This window comes from Aethalodelphis obliquidens, unplaced genomic scaffold (genome assembly GCF_003676395.1).
Source record: "Aethalodelphis obliquidens isolate GAN/ISIS:26980383/991018 unplaced genomic scaffold, ASM367639v1 scaffold3, whole genome shotgun sequence".
NCBI classification, from domain to species: Eukaryota; Metazoa; Chordata; class Mammalia; order Artiodactyla; family Delphinidae; genus Aethalodelphis; species Aethalodelphis obliquidens.
The window spans coordinates 15,666,248-15,687,588 of NW_020837947.1; the positions used below are offsets into that span (position 1 = coordinate 15,666,248).

The 21,341-nt window shown below is 38.9% G+C and overlaps 1 protein-coding gene and 1 pseudogene across 2 annotated transcripts in view; one reads left to right on the top strand and one right to left on the bottom strand.

Moving 5' to 3' along the window:
• Positions 1-3,041: 3,041 nt before the first annotated feature.
• LOC113606344 (translation initiation factor IF-2-like) lies at positions 3,042-13,829 on the bottom strand (annotated as a pseudogene).
• The window catches only part of LATS1 (large tumor suppressor kinase 1), a 41,608-nt gene continuing 23,858 nt past the window's right edge, over positions 3,592-21,341 (top strand). Inside the window, exons 1-3 of one of the 2 annotated variants that reach the window (XM_027083564.1) lie at positions 3,595-3,703; positions 4,552-4,672; positions 17,207-17,680. In XM_027083564.1, coding sequence (XP_026939365.1) covers positions 17,339-17,680 — 342 coding nt within the window. In that variant the 5' untranslated portion in view covers positions 3,595-3,703; positions 4,552-4,672; positions 17,207-17,338. Of the gene's footprint in view, positions 3,704-4,551; positions 4,673-17,206; positions 17,681-21,341 lie in introns of both variants that reach the window. The other variant, XM_027083554.1, reaches the window with a different exon arrangement.

The window sequence follows — 21,341 nt, forward strand, 5'->3', positions numbered from 1 at the left end:
TCTCAGCTTATTTTACCTATTCTGATATTTGTTCAATTGACTGCTGACTAGTTTAACTTAAACCCTTAATTTTCACACCTGATACTCCCTAAACCATACCTCCCTATTCTTGAGTTAATGCCGATGATTGTGATTCTTACTATAGGTCCTTCCTGTTTAAGAAGACAAATTTTCTTTCACTTTAGGAAAGAGCTAACAATCACCTTTGAATCTTTTCTGCAGAAGCTGATCGTTTTCAGAATTGCCCAGCGTGCTCTCATCCCATTGGTAAGGAGATAGGTTAAATGGACTTAGGCCCACCTCCCAATTATCAGTGACATATGAATCATTGGTATTTGGCTACAGTTGTTGAAATATTTATAAGCCAACCTAACTCATTGACATTCTGCCACATTTATCTTGTTCATAAGGCTATGTGAGAAAACACCTGTGCTACAGCTATCATCCTATCAAAATTTTGGCATAATTGAAAAATTCCTTGTCCTTTGTGAATAACACTTTTATTTCACAGTACTGTGGAAACATCCTTTTAATAATCCATTTTAGAATCTTGTCTAAGAAGCATACTAAGTTCATGAGTGTATAGTTTATATCAAGCCTTCATTTAAATTTATGGTATCAATATGATATCTAGCTCAGACTAATTAGATGGTCTGAAGCAGTAGCAGTGCTCTTGTTTTACAGATAATGTAACCTGGGGGGAGCCAAACTATGATACGCAACTATTTAAACTATTTCATTGGTATCATTCTGAACCACAATTAATGTTAAGTGGCAACACAGAATAATTAAATAACAGCCTAGACTACAGTCATCTTAGCATCAAAACAATTACAACATTTCACTATATTAGTAGAGGGAGAAAACCACAAAGGGGGTGGGGGTGAGAGGAGAGAAGTAGAATGACTAGAATCTAGCTGATCAGGTAATAAACTTTAATTAATTAAAAATAAACTAATGGTCAATTCCAAACTGTCATGACTACTGGACTTTGGGGGAACAGTAGCTGACAGACCAGCCTAACATAGCCATCAGACATGCATCAACTGTCAAAACAATTTTTGTACAGACCATGGTTATAAGAAGCTAAATTGTAATTAATACTAGACTGTAAAATACTAGCTGCAACAAATCAAAACACAGATCTTACTCCTGCATAGTATGGAATCAACTTATTAGCCAGAGAGATCCTACAAGCAAGGATTCCCCAGTAGCAATGAGCACACCAAGAACCCAGATTTGGTTTCTAATACCATTCTCCAGTAAAAGGAACCAAGGCTCCTTGGAGGGGCAGGAAATAAACCAGATAGTTTGGAACATTTTGTAGTCCCAGAAAGGAAGAAAGTTAAGGAAAAAAAAAAAAACCACAATGATGGGAGTATGTTATAGGGACACAGAAGCTAACTGGAAGAGCTCCAATAGCCAAAGCTGGAACAATCTGATCAAAAACAATACCCAAACTATTAAATAAATATCCATGAGTCCACATTGATAAGAATAAGTGTTTGAAAAAAATGGATGAGAGACAAATCTGCTCAGAATTCCAAATAATTTGTGTAGATTCTCCACTCCCAAGGAGGTGGAACACAATTCACTCCTAAGTGTGGGCTGCTCATAGTTGAGAGCCTTCCCCTAAGACAGTGTGAATTCCTGGGAGAGCCTGTGTTCTCAGGACCACAGTGCTCTCCAAACTTTTTCCATGTGTGCTGCCTCTGTTCCTACAGTCATCCAAGCATGAGACTTGCCCCTTACATCTGTTGATAAAAACAAAATGAGACAACCTACTATACATAAAATAGATAAGCAACAAGGATTTGCGGTACAGCACATGGAACTACATTCAGTCTCTTGTAATAACCTATAATGGAAAATAATATGAAAAATACATATATTTAGAACTGATTCACTTTGCTGTATACCTGAAGCTAACACAGTATTGTAACTCAACTAACAAAACAAAAACCACACAACTACAACAAAATCAAAATATCCCTCTTCCATGAAGCACTGAAGAGTTGAACAGGCTGAAGCTGGACCAACGGTTTTCCATCACAGCAACACAAAGACCTCCAAACACAATGGCAGGTATTGCCATTCTCAGACATCAGCACCCTTAGTAGGCATTTTCCTGGTCTTTCACCTCCACCCACTCCCAGTCTCAGCCACGTTTCATCCTGTTGGTTGGTTCTTCTATCCTGAACATTCCTTCTCTCCTTTCCCTGCTCTTTTCTCCCCCTACTTCACAGGAGTAAATCTCTTAATATATAGAGCAATTCACTGAGGTCCTTGAATTATCTAGGAATTCTCCCAAAGACAGTAGTTTTTGGAGATGCCCATCTTTAGGTTTAGAGAGATGAAGAGCTTAAATAAAGAAGTTCTGAGGGTTGGTGACAGAGGTGACAAGGTTTAGGCGGCAGTCTGCTCTTCCAGATACATAATCCATGTACAAAGGACAAGCAAGCCCGTGAACATATTAGATTCATATAATTCATATTAATTTTGAGGCTGAAAGATACCCTGCAGGTTACTTAGTTCTCCAGCTGAAGAAAGTAAGACCTAGAGCTATTAAGTCAGCCACTTTGGGCCATGTCTTCTACAGACTCTGTGATTGTGGAATACAAATTTTCAACCAAGGGCTCGTGGAATGTAATCTTTTAACAGGTTTTCACATTTGAACTTCTGGATACAGTAGCCAGCAACTAATTCAACATCAGAAAAAAGTCTTAAAAAAATTGTCTCTAGTAAAAAAGGATGAGATATTTGAAAATACTAAGTATATATTTTCTAGAGGCAGAATTGGCAAAGGCGCTCTTTACAATGGGTGGGCGGTACCTTTAAACATCATAAAACCATTGATCCCATCCCAAACTTCTAATTCAATCTAACAAGAAATAAAACCTCTTCTCGCAGTCACCATTATCCCAATTACGGCAATAACGACTTCCTCTTCTACCGAGTCGGCTGACATTAAAAATCTCTAAACTCCCTAATCTGTCCTGGTTCGAGAATATACTAATCTGGCTGATTCAGAAACTACTTACGGATTTACTCGGGTAAAGAGTGCTAAGCAAAAATCAATTTATTTCAAAGCGTCTAGAAATCCCGAATCCCGATGTCCACAGCGAGGTTCTGAGAATTAAACTCCTCCAAATGCGCATCTTTTATCCTATATTCGTCCATAGAAAGAGTTCAACTGAAAAGAGATAGACAATGAAATAAATGAGTGGGCTTGGGATGGGGGGAACCTGACGCCACCAGCCGGGGCGAGTCACCTGAGCAGCGCAAGGCAGGGGCGACGCGGAGCGACGCTCGCAGACACGCAGAGAAACGAGCGACTACGGAAAGCGGGAGGCCGCAGGCGACGCGCTCACTCCCCGTCGCCGGGCGGGCCGAAGCCCCCAGTCCTCGGCCCCCGCGCAAGCGACGCCGGGAAATGCCCACATCCGGGAAACCTGCAGCGGAGTGCGGCGGCGGCGACACCGAGTGGAAGGCAAAATGGCGGCGGCGGCGGCCTGGTGCTAAAGGGAGAGCCAGGTCCCCGCGACCCCCGCGACGGGCCGCGCTGGCCCGCGGCAGTCCCCCGGCGTCTCTGCCCGCCCTGCCCCACCGGGGTTACTCGGAGTCCCCGGGACGGCCTCCGGCCGCCTCGCCGCCCGCCCTCGGGCCCGTGGCCGCTGTCCAGGAGCCCCTCTCTCCCCTGCAGGTAGGTCCGAGGCTGGCGTAGCGGGTAGGGCGCACTCTCTTCTCCCGCGCCGGAGTTGGCGGGGCGGTGGCCGCCGGGGCCCACGCCCATCCCCGCTGGCGGGGGTCCAGGGGCTGCTACGGACTGGCGGGCCGGGCCGGCCCGGTGCGGGCCCGACTTGGCTGGTTGCACGGACCTGAGCGGAGCCCTGCCCTGGGGAAGCGAGGGTTGGCCGCGTCCGGGGCTGGAGGAAGAGCCCCGGGCTTTGCGGCCTTGGAGGTTCAGGTTGGGCTAGGAAAAGCCGGTGTCGCCGGAGGCCGTGCGCGGACTCCCTCGCACCTCCACCCTTATCCGCAACACGCACGGGTCAGCGGTGTTCAGGAAGGAGGGAAAAGCGAAGGGTGGGAAAAGCGAAAGGTAGTTCTGAAGGAAATTCGCAGTAACAGAGACGCAGTTCTTTCATCCCAGAGGGACCCGATGCTGGATATACCTTGAAGAAATTCTCGGAATTTCTACTTACAGTCCACTGTAAATAGGGTACTGTTCATAGCTGGAAGGAGTAGGAGAGATGGAGGGATCTCTGTGGAGTAGGCGTGTGTATGTAAATACAGAAAAGGAAGGAAAGGAAATTAAGGGAACATTGTTTATTATAACTTCAAAAAGAATTTGTATCACAAAGAATGACTCTCAGGTGACTTGATTTAACCCCATTCTCCAATTGAAAGTTCTTTTCTAAGGGAAGAAAATGTAATGTCTGTTGACCCATGTGTTAATATTACTCAAAATATATCGTCATGTAGAAGTTATTCATAAATCTAGTGAGAAATAAGTATAATCTCGCACAAATAATATTGTTTCATTCCGGTTAGGGAAATGAATTTGAATCATGTGAAGCTTGAATTTGAATCATGTGAAGCTTGTCCGGCCTTTATGGATTATATATTGAGGATTAAGAATTTTTTATCAAATTTCCTCCATGTGGAAGAAACGGTAGGACATTATAATTGGAATGAATGTTCTCTGCTAAGGTGTCTACGTTTGTGATTTAACTCAGGTTATTTCTGTGATAAGTTGACAGACAGGTAAAATGAACTAGTTGATTCCCTAAGGCAGTGGAGGAATTTGACTGATTTAACAGTAAAAGAAGTAGCATTGTGTTCCTCTGATCGGCTGCTCCTGCAAGAAACTAGATCATGGTACATGCCAGGGAAGGCGCATTTTTTTCTATGCCTGAATATTTATTGAATATGACTTGCCACTCTTCAAAAGCAAATAATAAAATACTTCTGCTACATATTTTTGATATCATGTGTGGATATCCTTCTGTAGGTTGAGTTTTTGTTTTTGTTTTTAATGCTTCTCCTCGTTACTCTACGTAAATGTAGTCTAGGAACAGTTTCAGTTCTGGTTATTTAGTTTTTGTTCTAGATGTTATATTTACATTAGTGGGGGATTTTTGTAGACCGCAAAAGTTATTTAGTCATTGATCAACATTTTTATCAAGTAGAAATGGCAGTCATTTTTCAGCATGAAGATAAAATGTGATTGTTTTCACTTTTGATAAGTTAATTCTTAGAAACTGAATTGGAGAAGATGTCATCAGTATGCAGAGATTCTTGAATATTGCTGTATGAACAACTAAGACTATGGTGCTAAGACAGTACATATTACTGTTGCTATTCTTATGACTGATTTAGTCAAATTTTGAGACAGGCCATCTTTCTTAAAAACCTAATTCAGGGCTTCCCTGGTGGCGCAGTGGTTGAGAGTCCGCCTGCCGATGCAGGGGACACAGGTTTGTGCCCCGGTCCGGGAAGATCCCACATGCCGTGGAGTGGCTGGGCCCGTGAGCCATGGCGGCTAAGCCTGGGCGCCCAGAGCCTGTGCTCCGCAACGGGAGAGGCCACAGCAGTGAGAGGCCCGTGTACTGCCCCCCAAAAAAAAAAAAAAAAAAAAAAAAACCTAATTCAATCTAAGGTAACACTGTGAAATCTTCTATTGTAATGGGATCTATTCTTCTTCTAAGCTGGACAGTGATATTTGTTTGGACTCACATTTTCACATTTGATGAAGGTCTGAACTTTCTAAGAAATGGAGGTTTTGTCTTTTCAGTCTAACCAGTTTAAGTATCTCTTCAAAGAATGTGAGTAGTTATAATCCCTTAGGAAAACTCAAGATGTAGGTATGGTAAAAAGAGCCCTGGGCTGGTTCAGGATGTGTCAAGTCCATTCCTAGCATGATGTTGAGATGCCTAAATGGTCTTAGGCAGGACACATTACCTCTCTGGATCCATTTGCTCATCTGAAATTATAAATATATGTATGTAGATATATAGGTAGATATATAGAGATAGATATACCTATCAATCTATCTGTCTATATCTATATATCCCCAAGACACCTATGCTCTGTCAATCTGTGATCTAGTAGGAAAAATAAGTTTTATTTGACTGTGCAAAGTGCATTTGGAGTTCAGAGGAGGTTGACAGCTACCAGTTCAATGAAAACTTCAGGAAGGAAGCATTTGAATGGGACCTTCAAGGTTGGGTATAATTTCTACAAGAAGAAATATGGCAGAGGGGCTCTTCCAAGAGTAGTGAACAGGAAGAGTAAGAACATGAAAGTAGAGAAGCACAAAGTACATTAGCTGAGAGCAAGTAATTTGGCTTGGTTAGAATCTGGGTAAGATAGTGGAAAGAGTAAGAAGATAATAACTAACATTTATTGAGTCGGGCACTTATTCTAAACATTTGACATGCATTAAACTTATTTAATGCTTAAAATAACCCTATTTAAATAGGACTATTATTGCGCACATTTGAAGATGAAGGAACTGAGGCACAGCTGAGATCACAAAGCTATTGTAGTTACTGGTAGAACTGGGATTTGTACCCTGCTCTTTGACCCAGATCTCTGACTTTAACTAAGTTAAAGGAATCATTGAGGGTTCTGGAGTAGGGAGGTAGCATGATCAGAACTATGTATTAGGAAGACTCATCTGGCACCAGTGTAGCATGGGTTAAAGAGGTAAGCTGTTTAGTGTTGAAGTGTTCTTCTAAAAATTCTCTTTACTTATTAGAGTTTTCACATATCAGTTTCACGTTTGTTAATGCCAGTGTCAACCATACCTTGTTGGAGGGATTGTAAATTAGTATACCTTTCTGGAAGACAACCTGACAATAAGTATCAGAATTTTAAATATGCATTCTCTTTGACCCAGCAATTCCACTTCTCGGAATTTATCTTAAGGGAAATGCTCAATAATGGGTGCACAAGAATTGTTTTTTAATGGATTGTTTAAATGGTTACAACTCTGTAAATATACCAAAAACCATTGAATTATACACTTTATTATTTAGTCAGTTAGTTATTTTTGGCTATACCACCGTGCAGTATGCGGGATCTTAGTTCCCTCACCAGGGATTGAACCCGTGCCGCCTGTAGTGGAAATCCCAGCACAAGAATTTTTATTGCCACAGTTTTTATTAACTAATTTTTATATGTAGAAGGAATATGTGTATACATGTAAGCTATGAAGCATAGTAAAATGAACATCCATGAACTTACCACCCATCCTCAGAACTAGAATATTACCAATACAATTGAAGTTATCACTGTTTAAAACATTATTTATAATAGCAAAAATTGGAAATAACCTAAAGGACCATCAGTAGGGGATAGATAAGTTATGATACGTCTACATGATGTAATTCAATGTATAGTTATTTTAAAAAGATGAGGTTGAATTGTCATATTTCCTCAGTTCCAAGACACCATTAAGTCTAAAACAAGCAATCTGTTTAGTAACAATTTTTCAGGGGAAAGAAAATAAGCATGGTTTTTAACTAACCTTCAATAGAATACATTTATCCATTCAATTGTATACCATTCAGTTTTTTTGAGTCTTAGCTTTATTCACATTCAGAATCTAGAATTCTTCTGATTTACTTTGGGCTTTGGTTAGTTAACAGATAGCATCATGGTGGCGTGCTGCTTTTCATAACCCCAGTTAATTATCGTGAACCTCTTTATTGACTTTATGATTGAGTATATGATTTTGAGGCATGTCGAAGAATACTGGAGTTTTGTCTTCCTTTCCTTTTGCTTAAACTCTTAGTTTTGTTTTTTCTCCTGAGTTGAGTGAGTTATTGTTAGAAATTAAACAGCTTCTTCTGAAGGTAACTCAAAAGGTTTGCCAGGTATTTGAGTGCTTGTACTTCATAAAAGACTTTTACCTTTGAAAATTCAGTGATCTCACCTGAATTTGGCAGTTGTTTATGCCTTTAATTGCATTGTCTTTTTTTTTTTTTTTTTTGGCTGCATTGGGTCTTTGTTGCTGAGCCCAAGCTTTCTCTAGTTGTGGTGAGTGAGAGTTACTCTTTGTTGTGGTGTGCAGGCTTCTCATTGCGGTGGCTTCTCTTGTTGTGGAGCATGGGCTCTAGGCATGCGGCCTCAGGAGTTGTGGCTTGCGGGCTTAGTTGCTCCGCGGCATGTGAGATCCTGGACCAGGGATCAAACCCGCGTCCCCTGCGCTGGGAGGTGGATTCCTAACCACTGTGCCACCAGGGAAGTCCTGCATTGTCTATTATATGACAATTTCTGAGTACATAATGCTGCATTATAGTGGAATCTTTTTGAAGACATTTGAGCATTAATCAAGGGTCTAGATTCAACCATGTGGTGCTGCCAGTGAAAATAATACAGTTGAAGTGACAAGGAAATTTGGCCTTTTATTTATGGTCAGGTTAGCTACGTGTGTTGTCTGCTATTCCAGAACTCCACTTTGGAGCTGGCAAATTCCTTTTAATACTGATTTTAAGATATACTCAGTTTCAGAAATGTTAAAATGTGGAAAAGCATGTATCTGAGAATCAAGAAAACACTATACTTTATGTCCTAGGAAAACATTCATAGTATTATGTTATTCTTTTGCTAGCATGTTGGGCCCTAATCAGCAGTAGCTAGATTCACAGGTCCTATGGTCCATATGTCCAGTACTCTCTTCATCAGGTCCGGATATAGCTCCTCTTGGCTCAGAGACCTTTGAAGTTATCTTCGCTCTCTGTCTCCCACTCACTCACCACATTACACAATAGTAAAACAGGGACAGGAGGGCATAATAAGCACTACTGTTAGAAAAGGAGAAGAATGAGAAATAGCAATTGCTGATAAAATAGTTTTAAAACCACCATAGGCAGATCTTGTGAAAGCAACCAGCGCTGGAGGAAGGGGAGATTCCTTTACTGGACCTTGATTCAGTTGTCTGGGAGGAACTCCCTCATCCATTGTTTTTTGTAACTGTTGGCCATTGCTCTCCAAGAACCTCCTGGGAGTCCTTTTTCCTTAATCATCCTTGGTCACCTATGAAGTGTGAGCTTTGGGGGAATAGTCCGTCTTTGGAAGGTGCAAATCTTTCTTGACTAAGTTACTGCTCGTAGGAGTTGAGAGCCCAAGGGTTTTAAATTTTGAATAGTTGAAGGGTTTTTTAGTTTGAGCTTGAGTGGTTTTTCAAAAAAAAATTTTTTTAACAAAACAGTTTCCTCAATTTAGAAAGCTTCTGATGTGTTTAATTCCAGTCAGTTGCATGTGTCAGTAACCATAACCAAAGTTCACATGTGTTAGTAACCTCATCCAAAGATTTGAGAACTCCCATTTCACTTCTCACTTGGTTATTTGAGGGAAGGCCATACCCTTAACGTTGGTTTTTGTTGTTGTTTTAAACCACTGAGGTACTTTAATCAGCCAAGAAGTTTCAGTGGGCACCTGCGCTCAGAATCTTTTCATCCTACCTCTTCACGTTGGGGTCTAAAAGCGAGCTGCTTTTCCAGTTCTGCAAGACTTTAAATTAATGAACCCTTTCTGTCCCTTTCTATTTTTGTTTGCAAATAAGCTGCTTTTTTTCATGACCTTGTCATTTATTTGTATTGCTTTGCCAAATAGCCAGTAGCAGCCAGCATACGCTTCTAAGATTCTCTTTTCTAAACTCTTGTCATAGAACTACAAGTTCAGTAGGGTGTTTGTTACCTTGTGAGTTATAACAGGCAAACCACTTTATCAAGTATTTTGCCACTGTGAAACATGGTTCTCCATTTTTCCAGCCTCCAGTATCAGTTCCCTTGAAGCCCTCAACCTGACCACTTGGCCGTACTGGCCTACATTATAGCGGCACCTCACTTCTAGGTACCAATTTCTGTATTAGGGTAATGAGAGACTACGTATACAGATAGACAATGGCTAGATCATATATGAAAGTAGAACTCTGACCCACAGTCTTAGTAGCAATAGTCCCAAACAGTCAAGTCTTGGTCAGTAGATGCCAGCTTCTCTCAGGACCAACAAGAGGAAACCAAATATACTTCCCAAAACAATCACATAGGATGTCCCACTTTTAGTTAGCTGGCCTCCAGCTTCCTCATGACAGCAGCCTACAACTAGAGCATACCTGAAGTCTTTTTCCGCTTCCCTGCCTGCCTTTGAGTCTCTGCTAAACACGAGTGACAGTGGCCAACTCCCTTCCAATGGCAAGCTCTGAATAAATAGACTCTGCTTGTTTTGACGGTCTTTATTGCCACAATAATATTAGGCTGTTTTGTGGTAACAAATCCCAAAATATCAATGACTTAACACAACAGAGATTTCCTATCTTGCTCACACACAGTCCAATGGGGGTCGTTAGTAAGCCATCCAGTGGCTTAGGGACCCACAGTCCCCTATAATGTGAAGCTACCATCTCAAAATGTGACCTGGATTGTCATTGAAGCAGGAAAGCAACAGATGGAGAAGCACAGTGGCTTTTAACTGCCTTGGCCCAGAATGGACACACATTACAGATACCTACTAGCGGGGCTTTGGCAACTAACTGGGAAATAGAGGGCAGTATGTTAGTGTAGTCTCTGCCACAGGTATTAATCAAAAGCAATTGGATGAAGACATGCCACATTTCCTCCATTTCACCATTTCTGACATCAGGTGATGCAGATCATATTACAATTGAAATGAACATTTAAACATAATGTTTCTGTTATTTCCCTTGAAAAGCTAATGTTGAAACAATATTGTTACATAGAATTAATGGTTTCTTTAAAGAAATCCTGTGTGTTTTAGTGTACTTTGTATTTGAATAAGAATAATTTGTAAGGCGGGGAGGGGAAACTGGGATGAAGTAAGAGAGTAGCATTGACATATATACACTACCAAATGTAAAATAGACAGCTATTGGGAAGCAGCTGCATAGCACAGGGAGATCAGCTCAGTGCTTTGTGACCACCTAGAGGGGTGGGATAGGGAGGGTGGGAGGGAGGCTCAAGAGGGAGGGGATATGGGGATATATGTATACATACAGCTGATTCACTTTGTTATACAGCAGAAACTAACACAACATTGTAAAGCAATTATATTCCAGTAAAGATGTAAAAATAAATAAATAAATAATTTGTAGCAGAACCATTCCAAGATACAGAGCGCTATAGTCATTTCATTTTCTTTATTTTTTTGCTTTTGGTTTTGGAAAACTCAAGTATACACAGAAGTAAAGAGAACAGTACAGTGAACTCTCATGTACCCATCACCCGGCTACAACAATCATCAGTTTATCACTTTTGTCTCATCCAAATCTCCATCCACTTCATCACAAAACCAAATTACTTTGAAATACCAGGCATCATATCTTATTCACAAGTATTTCTACATGTATATGAAAGAGCTAAGTGTAAACTAATCATTTATTTAAACCTATAACACATTATCACATGTATCCCAGAACTCAGTCATTTCTGTGACCACTGTGCACTCACTTGGATGTTAGGAATGTTAGTCAAAGTACAGAGTTATAGAATATAGGACTAGAGTGAATCTCACTGGTCCAGCGTTCTCTAAAGTATATTACATAGAGCATGAATCCCATAAAATGCTCTGGGGGAAAAAGTTCTTTGGTCAGAAAAGTTTGGTCAACACGACATTCTCTTCTTGTAAAGTCACATGATAATGTAAAAGAATGACATCATATTTTGTGTGTTACGATCCCATTTTGATTAAGAGTAATATATGTTAGAGTATGAAGTATTAATAGTGATTGTATTAGTTTTCTGTGCCTTATGTAACAAATTACTACAAAATTGAAGGCTTAAAACAACATAAATGTTTTCTCATACAGTTCTGGAGGTTAGAATTCTAAAATCAGTATCACTGGCCCCAAATCAAGTTGTTAGCAAGGCCACTCTCCCTTAGGAGGTTCTAGGAGAAAAGCAGTTCCTTGCCATTTCCATCTTTCTTTTGGCTGCCAGCATTCCTTGGCTTCTGGCTGCACCCTCTAGTCTCTGCCTCCATGGTCACATTGCCTCCTCCTATTCTGTGTATCAAATCTCCCCCGCCTCTCATGCATGTACTGCTCAACTGGATAATTGTTGATAATCTCCCCATTTCAAATTCCTTAATGACATCTGCAAAGTCCCTTTTTCCAAATAAGATAACATTTTCCGATTCCAGGGATTTGGAAGTGATTATCTTTTGGGATGGCATTATTCAGCCTACTACAGTGATTCTCTCTCTGTTGAAGGAGGGACTTATGAGGGACTTCTACTTTACATAATTATATAATATTTGAATTTTTCAGTAAGGTCCATCTTTTTATAATTAGAAAAAAACCAAGATTATATTTTCTTAAGAGTAAAAAGAAGGAATAAATCACCTGCGTTTATTAGTTTAACAGATATTTTTGCACTGCCTGCTGTTTACCAGTTTCTGTTTTAGGGGGATGGAAGGCAAATGTAGTATCTTGACAGAGAGAAACAAAACTATGCTTATTTTGGTTTTTCTTCTCTATCAAGGAGAATGATCTTGGAAGTGGTAAAATAATAATAAAATGATGGCTAGGGGGCTTCCCTGGTGGCGCAGTGGTTAAGAATCTGCCTACCAATGCAGGGGACACAGGTTCAAGCCCTGGTCCAGGAAGATCCCATGTGCCACAGAACAACTAAGCCCGTGCACCACAACTACTGAGCCTGCACTCTAGAGCCCGCGAGCCACAACTACTGAAGCCCTCGTGCCACAACTACTGAAGCCCATGTGCCTAGAGCCCGTGCTCTGCAACAAGAGAAGCCACCACAATGAGAAGCACGTGTACCACAACGAAGAGTAGCCCCTGTTCACTGCAACTAGAGAGCCCACACGCAGCAACGAAGACCCAGAGCAGCCAAAAATAAATAAATAAAATTTTTTTAAAATTTTAAAATTAAAAAAAATAAATAAAATGATGGCTAGGGACTTCCCTGGTGGTCCAGTGGCTAAGACTCCGCACTTCCACTGCAGGGGGCACAGGTTCCGTCGGGGGACTAACATCCCTTATGCCACACCGCCCGGCCCAAAAAAAAAAAAAATGATGGCTAACTTGGAGTTGAAACCCAAAATAAGTGAGATATTAAAGGATTGCCTAGATGCTATAAATTAAGTGCAAACCAGATACTGAGAGAACTGACATGTGACATTGCACAACCACTGTTGTTAATCCTTGATGATGGAGAAATGATAGGTTCTATACTGGAAGTGGAAAATATCTTCCCTTTTAGAAAGGGTAGAGAGTTGATTCTGCAACTTTAGACTGGTGAGCTAAGTGTTAAACCTAGAAAAATTCATTAGTAAGCATTAATATTCTGGGAAGGCTGAGGGGAAAAAATGCTTATCATTAGAGACCAGCTTTCTTCATAAAAGCACAAGATGTATCAGTCCGAATTTCATTTATGAAATAATTATCAGTAGATTGGGTCATGTTGTAGACAGACGTAACAGTGACAAAGTTCATTATTTTTGTTTTTACAAAATGGAGAAATGTGGGCTGCTTGTCAAGTAGAATTTGATTGATTCATAACTAATTTAGCAGTTGTACCACAAAAGTACTGATTATTGAGGTGAAGTCATCAGGAAACTGTGCCTCTAGTGGTCTGCTTCAGGACTTCATCCTGTCTCAGGCCTTCTGCAAATATTCCTGTATGTGTATATATGTAATTAATATCCATAAATATAATTTTTAAAAATAAAAAGGTTTATTTTTAACAGCTGTATGATACAATTTATATACCATAAAGTTTGTTCATTTAAAGTGCATAATTCAGTGTTTTTTGTTTTTTTGTATGTTTACAGACCTGTACAACCATAGTGATAATCTTTTTTTTTTTTTTTTTTTGAAACTGATATGGCTCTTATACTGGGCTGCATTGCCTTTGGGGCTGTTGCAGCCCTCCTGTTCTTTTTTTTTTTTTAATTTTTATTGGAGTACAGTTGCTTTACAACGTTTGTGTTAGTTTCTGTACAGCCAAGTGAATCAGTCATACGTATACACATATCCACTCTTTTTTAGATTTCCTTTCCATTTAGGTCACCACAGAGCATTGAGTAGAGTTCCCTTTGCTATATATTAGGTTCTCCATCACAGTAGTCTAATTTTAGAATAGAAATTGGCTTTTATTTTATACAAAGTGTTTTGAAATTTGCCTTTTTTGCTTAAGAATATTAAAGAATATTATGGGTATCTGTTCATGAACTGCATCAGTCTTTTTAACATCTCCTTCATCACGTTATATAGATGTACTATAAATACTCAATTACTGATGAGCATCTAGATTGATGACATCTATATTTGCTCTTATAGATGGTATTGCCAGGAGCATTCTACAGTTTTAAACATTTGTGTGTTTATTCCTGTAGTTGTATTGGGTTGTTCCTCTTAATCCTTGTTCAAGCCATAAGGTAAACCTTCTTACTCTAACCATTTTATGCCTCAGGAGGCAATTTTTGAGAGAATTAAATGCCAAAGTTCACATTGCTAATAATTAACAGAACAAATACTTGAATAGTTTTTGTTTGTTTGTTTTTTCATTACAAGTGCTGTGCTTTTCTAGCACCAGTAGGATTTTTACAAACTAGAGTGTATCCAGAAAAGCATGACAAGAATGACAAGAATTGGAGAACAGTTAAAGGAACTGGGATGTTTAGGAGACATGTTTATTTCATTTGTTTAACATGTATATTTATCGAGCACTCAGTATGTGCCAGGCTCTGATATAGGTGGTAGACAGACAGTGTTTATGAGACAAATAAGGTCCTGTACTTTTATGGAGCTTTTATTTCAGTGAGGGGAGGTTGACAACAAGTAAACAAGTAAGATAATTTTAGATAGTGGTAAGTATTAACAAGAAAATAAAACAGGGTAATTAGGTAACTGGGGAAAGGGTTTTTGAGGAGGTAACACAGGTTTATTGCCTCTACTTTGTAGATGAGAAAACTGAGGTTCAGAGAGTTTGGGTGAAACAGTTTGTAACTGGAACCATGGGGATATGAAACATTGCTAATTATCACCTATTTCTAGTCTCATTAAGTGTAATCACCACTCACATTACATGATGGTTGTTAAGAATGCAGACAAAGTTGTTTAGCATCAGCCTGTAATAGGCTCTGAATATGCACTGAGTGAGATTTCATGGTGTTGGATCCACATAGAACATTTCTAACAGTTGTTGCAGATCAAAAATGGAATGGCTTTCTTGAGTTAGTGATTTCCCTATCAGTGGGGATATTTAAGTAGATTTTAGGTGACTGTTGCTCCAGTGCATTGTAGAAGCCATTCATGCATTAAGTAAGGAATTAGACAAGTCCTTAGAGCTCCTTTCCTCACCTGTTGTTAATAAGCTTACTGTCTCTAGAGTCCCAGTCCACAGTTTGAGAAATAAATCCAAGCATCTGTTTTTGAAGCATAAAGGTATCTTCTGGACTAGTGATTTAAAAACCTTTTTAAAAGCGGCTGTTCCCTTTCTTTTAAAGCAGTTGTATACTTGAAGTCTGGTAGTAAAACCTAAAGTTGTAGCCACTAGATGAAGAATTTAATAATGGGAGGTTGCCCATTGTATTGTTCACTAGAAATCCTTTGCATTCGTATATACGGTTGACCCTTGAACATCGCGGGTTTGAACTGTGCGGGTCCACTTATACGTGGATTTTTGAATAGTAAATACTACTGTACTACAGGATCCATGGACTTGGAACTGAGGGTACAGAGGACCGATTATAAGTTACACCCAGATTTTCCACTGTGTGGTGGGTTGGTGCCCCAAACCCCTGTGTTGTTCAAGGGTCAGCTGTACTTTATATGCTTCCTAAAGCACTCTTGAAATTATTTTTTATCGTCATAACCAGTACTTTTGTAGATTAGGAAATAGGCACAACTAACATGTCCTGACTCTACAGTAATCCTTAATGGAGCCAGAACTATAACCTAGGTCTTTTAACTTATAAATCAGTGGGGTTTTTTCCCCCCAATACAGTGCTTTTGCCTTCCAAGGTTTCAGTTACCCATGGTCACTTGTGGTCTGAAAATATTAAATGGAAAATTCCAGAAATAATTCATAAGTTTTAAGTTGTGTATCGTTCTGAGTAGCATGGATGAAATCTTATGCCATCTGGCTCCATCCCACCGAGGAAGTAAATCATCCCTTTGTCCAGTGTATCCCTCTCATTAGTCACTCAGCAGCCGCCTGGGTTATCAGAATGACTGTCATGATATTGCAGTGCTTGTGTTCGAGCAGCTCATGTTTTACTTAATAATGGCCCTAAGGCGCAAGAGTAGTGATGCTGGCAATTCCGATACGCCGTAAAGTGCTTCCTTAAAGTGAAAGGGTGAACGTTCTTGATTTAATAAGAAAAAAAAAATAGTGTGCCAAGGTTTTAAGATCTACGGTAAGAACGAATCTTCTATACATGAAATTGTGTAGAAGGAAAAAGAAATTTGTGCTAGTTTTGCTGTCACACCTCAAACTGTAAAGGTCATGGCCACAGTATATGATAAGTGCTTAGTTAAGATGGAAAAAGCATTTCATTTATACAGTAAGATATTTTGAGAGAGAAATTATGTTCACATAACTTTTATTACAGTATGTGGTTATAATTGTTCTTTTTTTCTTTTTCTTTTGGCCGCAAGGCTTGTGGGATCTTAGTTCCCTGACCAGGGATTGAACTCTGGGCCCTTGGCAGTGAGAGTATAGAGTTCTAACCACTGTACTGCCAGCGAATTCCCATAATTGTTCTATTTTATTATTAGTTAGTTGCGAATCTTTTACTGTGCCTAATTAATAAATTAAACTTTATCATAAATATGTATGTAAAGGAAAAAACATAGTACACTTGACCCTAGAACAACTTGGGGGTTGGAGTGCCAGCCCTCTGTGCAGTTGAAAACGGGCAGAGATAACTTTACAGTCAGCCTTCCGTTCTGCATCTTCAGGTTCAACCAACCTCCAGGTCGCGTCGTACCGTCTTTTCAACTATTTGTTGAAAAAAGTCCACATATAAATAGACCCATGCAGTTCAAACCCATGTTGTTCAGGGGTCTACTGTATATATAGGGATGGGTACTATCCGAGGTTTCAGGCATCCACTGGTGGTCTTAGAAGGTATACCCCGGAATTAAGGGGGTGCCTGACTACTATACATGGTACTGCTTTATCAGTCACTTTATAGCTTTGTTTGTTTTTTTATTTAGGTCGTAAAAATTTTAACATTCCTGGGGACTTCTACAAAGGATCTTTTTCAGTTTTGCTCAAAGGAAAGCTCTGAATCTATCAAGTAGCTCTTAAAGAAGTCTTTTGTGTGAGTTATATATATAGATGTTTTCATGAAGAGGAGTGAAAAGCCAGAAGGATATAGACAAATGAGGCCTAAGACCTTTCCTGCCAGTAACTACACTGGCAGCAGCCGACAAATGCTGCAAGAAATTCGGGAATCCCTTAGAAATTTATCCAAACCATCAGATGCTGCTAAGGCTGAGCATAACATGAGTAAAATGTCAGCTGAGGATCCGCGACAAGTCAGAAATCCACCCAAGTTTGGGATGCATCATAAAGCCTTGCTGGAAATTCGAAACTCTCTACAACCATTTGCAAATGAAACAAGTCGGAGTACTTCAGACGTTAATCCACAAATGCTTCAAGACTTGCAAGCTGCTGGATTTGATGAGGTAAGAATTTTTAAAAACAAAAGAAAGGGTTTTCCTTACCTTACACTACATAACACTTTTTAGGTGACCTCCTGCCCAGATGTTTCCTTTGAGAGAATTTAACTATGTATAGAAATTTGTATATTCTATCAACAAAGAATGTTGTTTACAATTTCATTAATTATTAAAACAAAATAATTATTATTTCTTTAGTTTTCTCTGTGGTTCTGAGATTAAAAGGTCAAGTCATGAAGTCAGAGTGGAAGTGCAGGTGAGGAAAGCCACAAGTGAGGGCAGGGCAAGGACATCTGTCTGTGTGCGGTAGTTTCCCTGGTGAGGGTGAGCCGAGTGGCTGTTTTAGAAATGAGGGCCCTAAGGGGATGAAGTTTAAGCTTATACTACAGAGAAGGAAGAGCGGCCAGAGACATCATTCAGCACTTAACACTCACAGACCTCTCAGACTCAAAGCTTAACTTCAGAGAAACTAAAAATTTACTTGTTGATCAGTTTCCAAGAATATCAAGTTTTTTTGGTGAAATTTCAGTTTATGTCAATTATGCTAAGTCTTTAATATTTACTTTTAAAACTCATTTTTAAAGTTTTCATAGTCTATTATTTAATCATACCCATTTTGTTTAGGTTACTAATAAAATTTATTTTCCATGATTACATAGTTTAGATGAATATTTTAGATAGCAGAAATCATTTTAGGTAAAAATTGGCCATGGAAATTGTAACTAAATGTGAATAATCAAGCATTGATTACATTTTCTTTCAAAATGATAGTAACTTTTTTCCTGATTATAAAAATAATATCTATTCCCTGTTAAAAATTAAACCATATAAGGAAGAAACTAAAAATTAGCTCCACTACACAAAAATAACTACCCTTAAAATTCCTTCACCTTGTTAATATTTTAGTGACCACGTTTTCAGATATCTCTGTATTTAATTTTAAAAATGAGAACGTAAGTATGCATTATAGTAAAGGATTTGAAAAGGGAGATTTACTACTAAACTAGGAAGAAAAAAAGATTATTCTTTCTGGCCCATTCTCTTCACTTGATTATTATTATTTCCTATTAATTTTATATTTAAGTGTTCTAAATATATTGGATTTGCACCAGAAAATATATGGGGGTGGGGGAGGAGAGGAGATCCTGGGATGTTTTCCTGGTTAGTAGTTGGAGGATTAAGGAAATGGCTTGAATGGAGAGTCTCTTAAAGTACTTTCTTCCTAATCCTTTAGCCAAAAGGCAAAGAATAAAGAGAAGGCTGAATCATTGGTCTTATTCTTTCCTCTTACATATTGCTAGGGAAAAGGAGTTTAGAAAATCACATGGCTGTAAAGGCCCTTAAGTGGTAATGTGTATGTCAGATAAATCACATCAGTAAATATGTATTTATGGAGCCCTTACTGTGTGTGAACCTGTCAATCAGGATAGGGAATCATACCAAAGATGGTCTGTACCTTTAAGGAACTTAAAAATTTTTTCTAATGTAGACAGTTTTAAGAAGTGTAAGGCATTGGTCAGTGCCCTGTTCTTTATTTGTTGGCAATAATAACAATAATTGCTTTGCATTACAAAGATATGTTAGCTTTACTGCAATCACACATTTCAAAATTGTTTACCTTTTGACATTAATAGCCCCTTAAGCAAGGTTGCTTTACTAAAAGCATTTAGACATTTATCCAAATAACGAAGGAATGGTATTATATATACTCACAGTGATATAAAGAATATGGCAATTTTACTTCTTCTACCTCCTGAATCACTCATTCTGGTAGCTTCCCATTATGTTGCAGAATTTGTTCAAGATCCTAACTTGATACTTCAAAATTCTTACCTAGTTTTCGCTTTTTTTTTGCCGCACCACGCAGCTTATGGGATCTTAGTTCCCTGACCAGGGATTGAACCCGGGCCCTCGGCAGTGGAAGCACACAGTCCTAACCACTGGACCACCAGGGAATTCCTTTCACTTCATTATTTTTATCATTTCATAAACTCTAATCTGTTCTTTAAGTATGCCAAGTTCAAGGCAGTTGAAATTTTTTGAGAATGTTTCTGGTGCTCTATAAAATTAAAACCTTAAATATTTCAAGATTAATTTTCTCGTAGGAATAAATGTTAAAAATTAAGGATTGATGCATTCTTGGGGCGCATAAAGCTATAATCACTGCAGTGTATTTTTGTTTCTAAGCCTGAAGAACAAAAACATAGTAATGGGGACATAATGTTTTCTTAGCACATAAGACTTCTATTCCAAAGTTACTGATTTAAGGGTGCTCTTTTTCACACTGGCACTAAGACCCCCACTTAAGGAACACTTGGTTGATATTGCTACCGGTGTAAAAAATATTTTAACATATAGCAATAAAATTAAAAAATCAAAGCCAGCATAATCACCACCAAAATCACAGGCTGAAATTCTAGTGCATTTAACGATATGGTTCCTACAATGTTGAAAAAGAATGGTGGGTGTCAGTTTTCTTACCAACTGAGATAGCGCTGCCATGTGATATTAGCATAAATACAGTTACAGTTAACTTGGTTTAACCACTTTTAAAGTTAAGCACTCCCTGGTGAATTTTAATTTGGATGATTTGTATTATATTAAATTTGCACATAAAGTGAGACTTACTAATCCTTTGTATCTCACTACAAATTTGCAAAGTCTGATTGGCATAAAATGTGACCACACTGTACCTTTTTATCAGTTAAGGATTGAGTTTGGTTGCTTTTAATAAAAATCCAAATAATAATGCTTTAAACAAAATAGTGACTCAGTTTATACAGCTAGTATCGGTTCAGTCTCTTAAAAATATCAAACTGCAACTCTTAATGAATCTCTTGAATTTTCCTTCTTGGTGGCAACATGCTGTAGCACAGGTGTCATATCTATTGTCTAGGAAACAGGGTACAGGAGGGACCAGCACGTAAATCAGGGATAGCAATATTCTTCCAGAAATCCTTGGTTTTTGTCTCATTGGTCAGAATTTTCATGTGGCCGCTGTAGCTATAAGGAAAACTTCTTTCAAAAAATCCTAGTAACTTTTTCTAAAAAATGGAGACTAGGTCTTGAGTAAGCAACAAGTCTCTGCCGCAGCCTTTTTTTGCTTGGCCTCAATCATCTCCAGTCATTTTGAGTAAGAGGATCATCTATCAATAGCCTGGTCACCCGTTTGTCTTATTAAGCCATTTCTCATTTAAAAATATTGTTTGAAATACTAAATCCTCTAGGACAAGTAAGTAGCTGCCTCCCCCTTGAAAAATGTGTATCAGTATACTTTTTGCATGTTAGTGTATGATTTATGTTTACATATAAAATAAGGGACACGGAACAGAGCAGGAGGACAACCCATATCTGAGCTCCAGGCGCCGTGCTTTTACATGTTTTCTTGTTTAATCCTCACGTCAACTCTGAGTGTACTACAGATGAAGAAACTGAGCTCTGAAATGTTCAATAAGTTACCAGGGTTCACACAGTTCTAAAGTGGGGCACATAAATCTCCAATCACTGGAGTGTATTTTTGCTTCTAAGCATGACAGACAAAGCATAGTAATGCAGGGCTACTGGAACTCAACCTCTTTGGTTCCATTTGATTCCAAACTCCCTGTTTTTTCTTTCATACCATGTAGCCTCCTAAAGTCTTCATCAAATCATATAAAGTCTGAGTGTT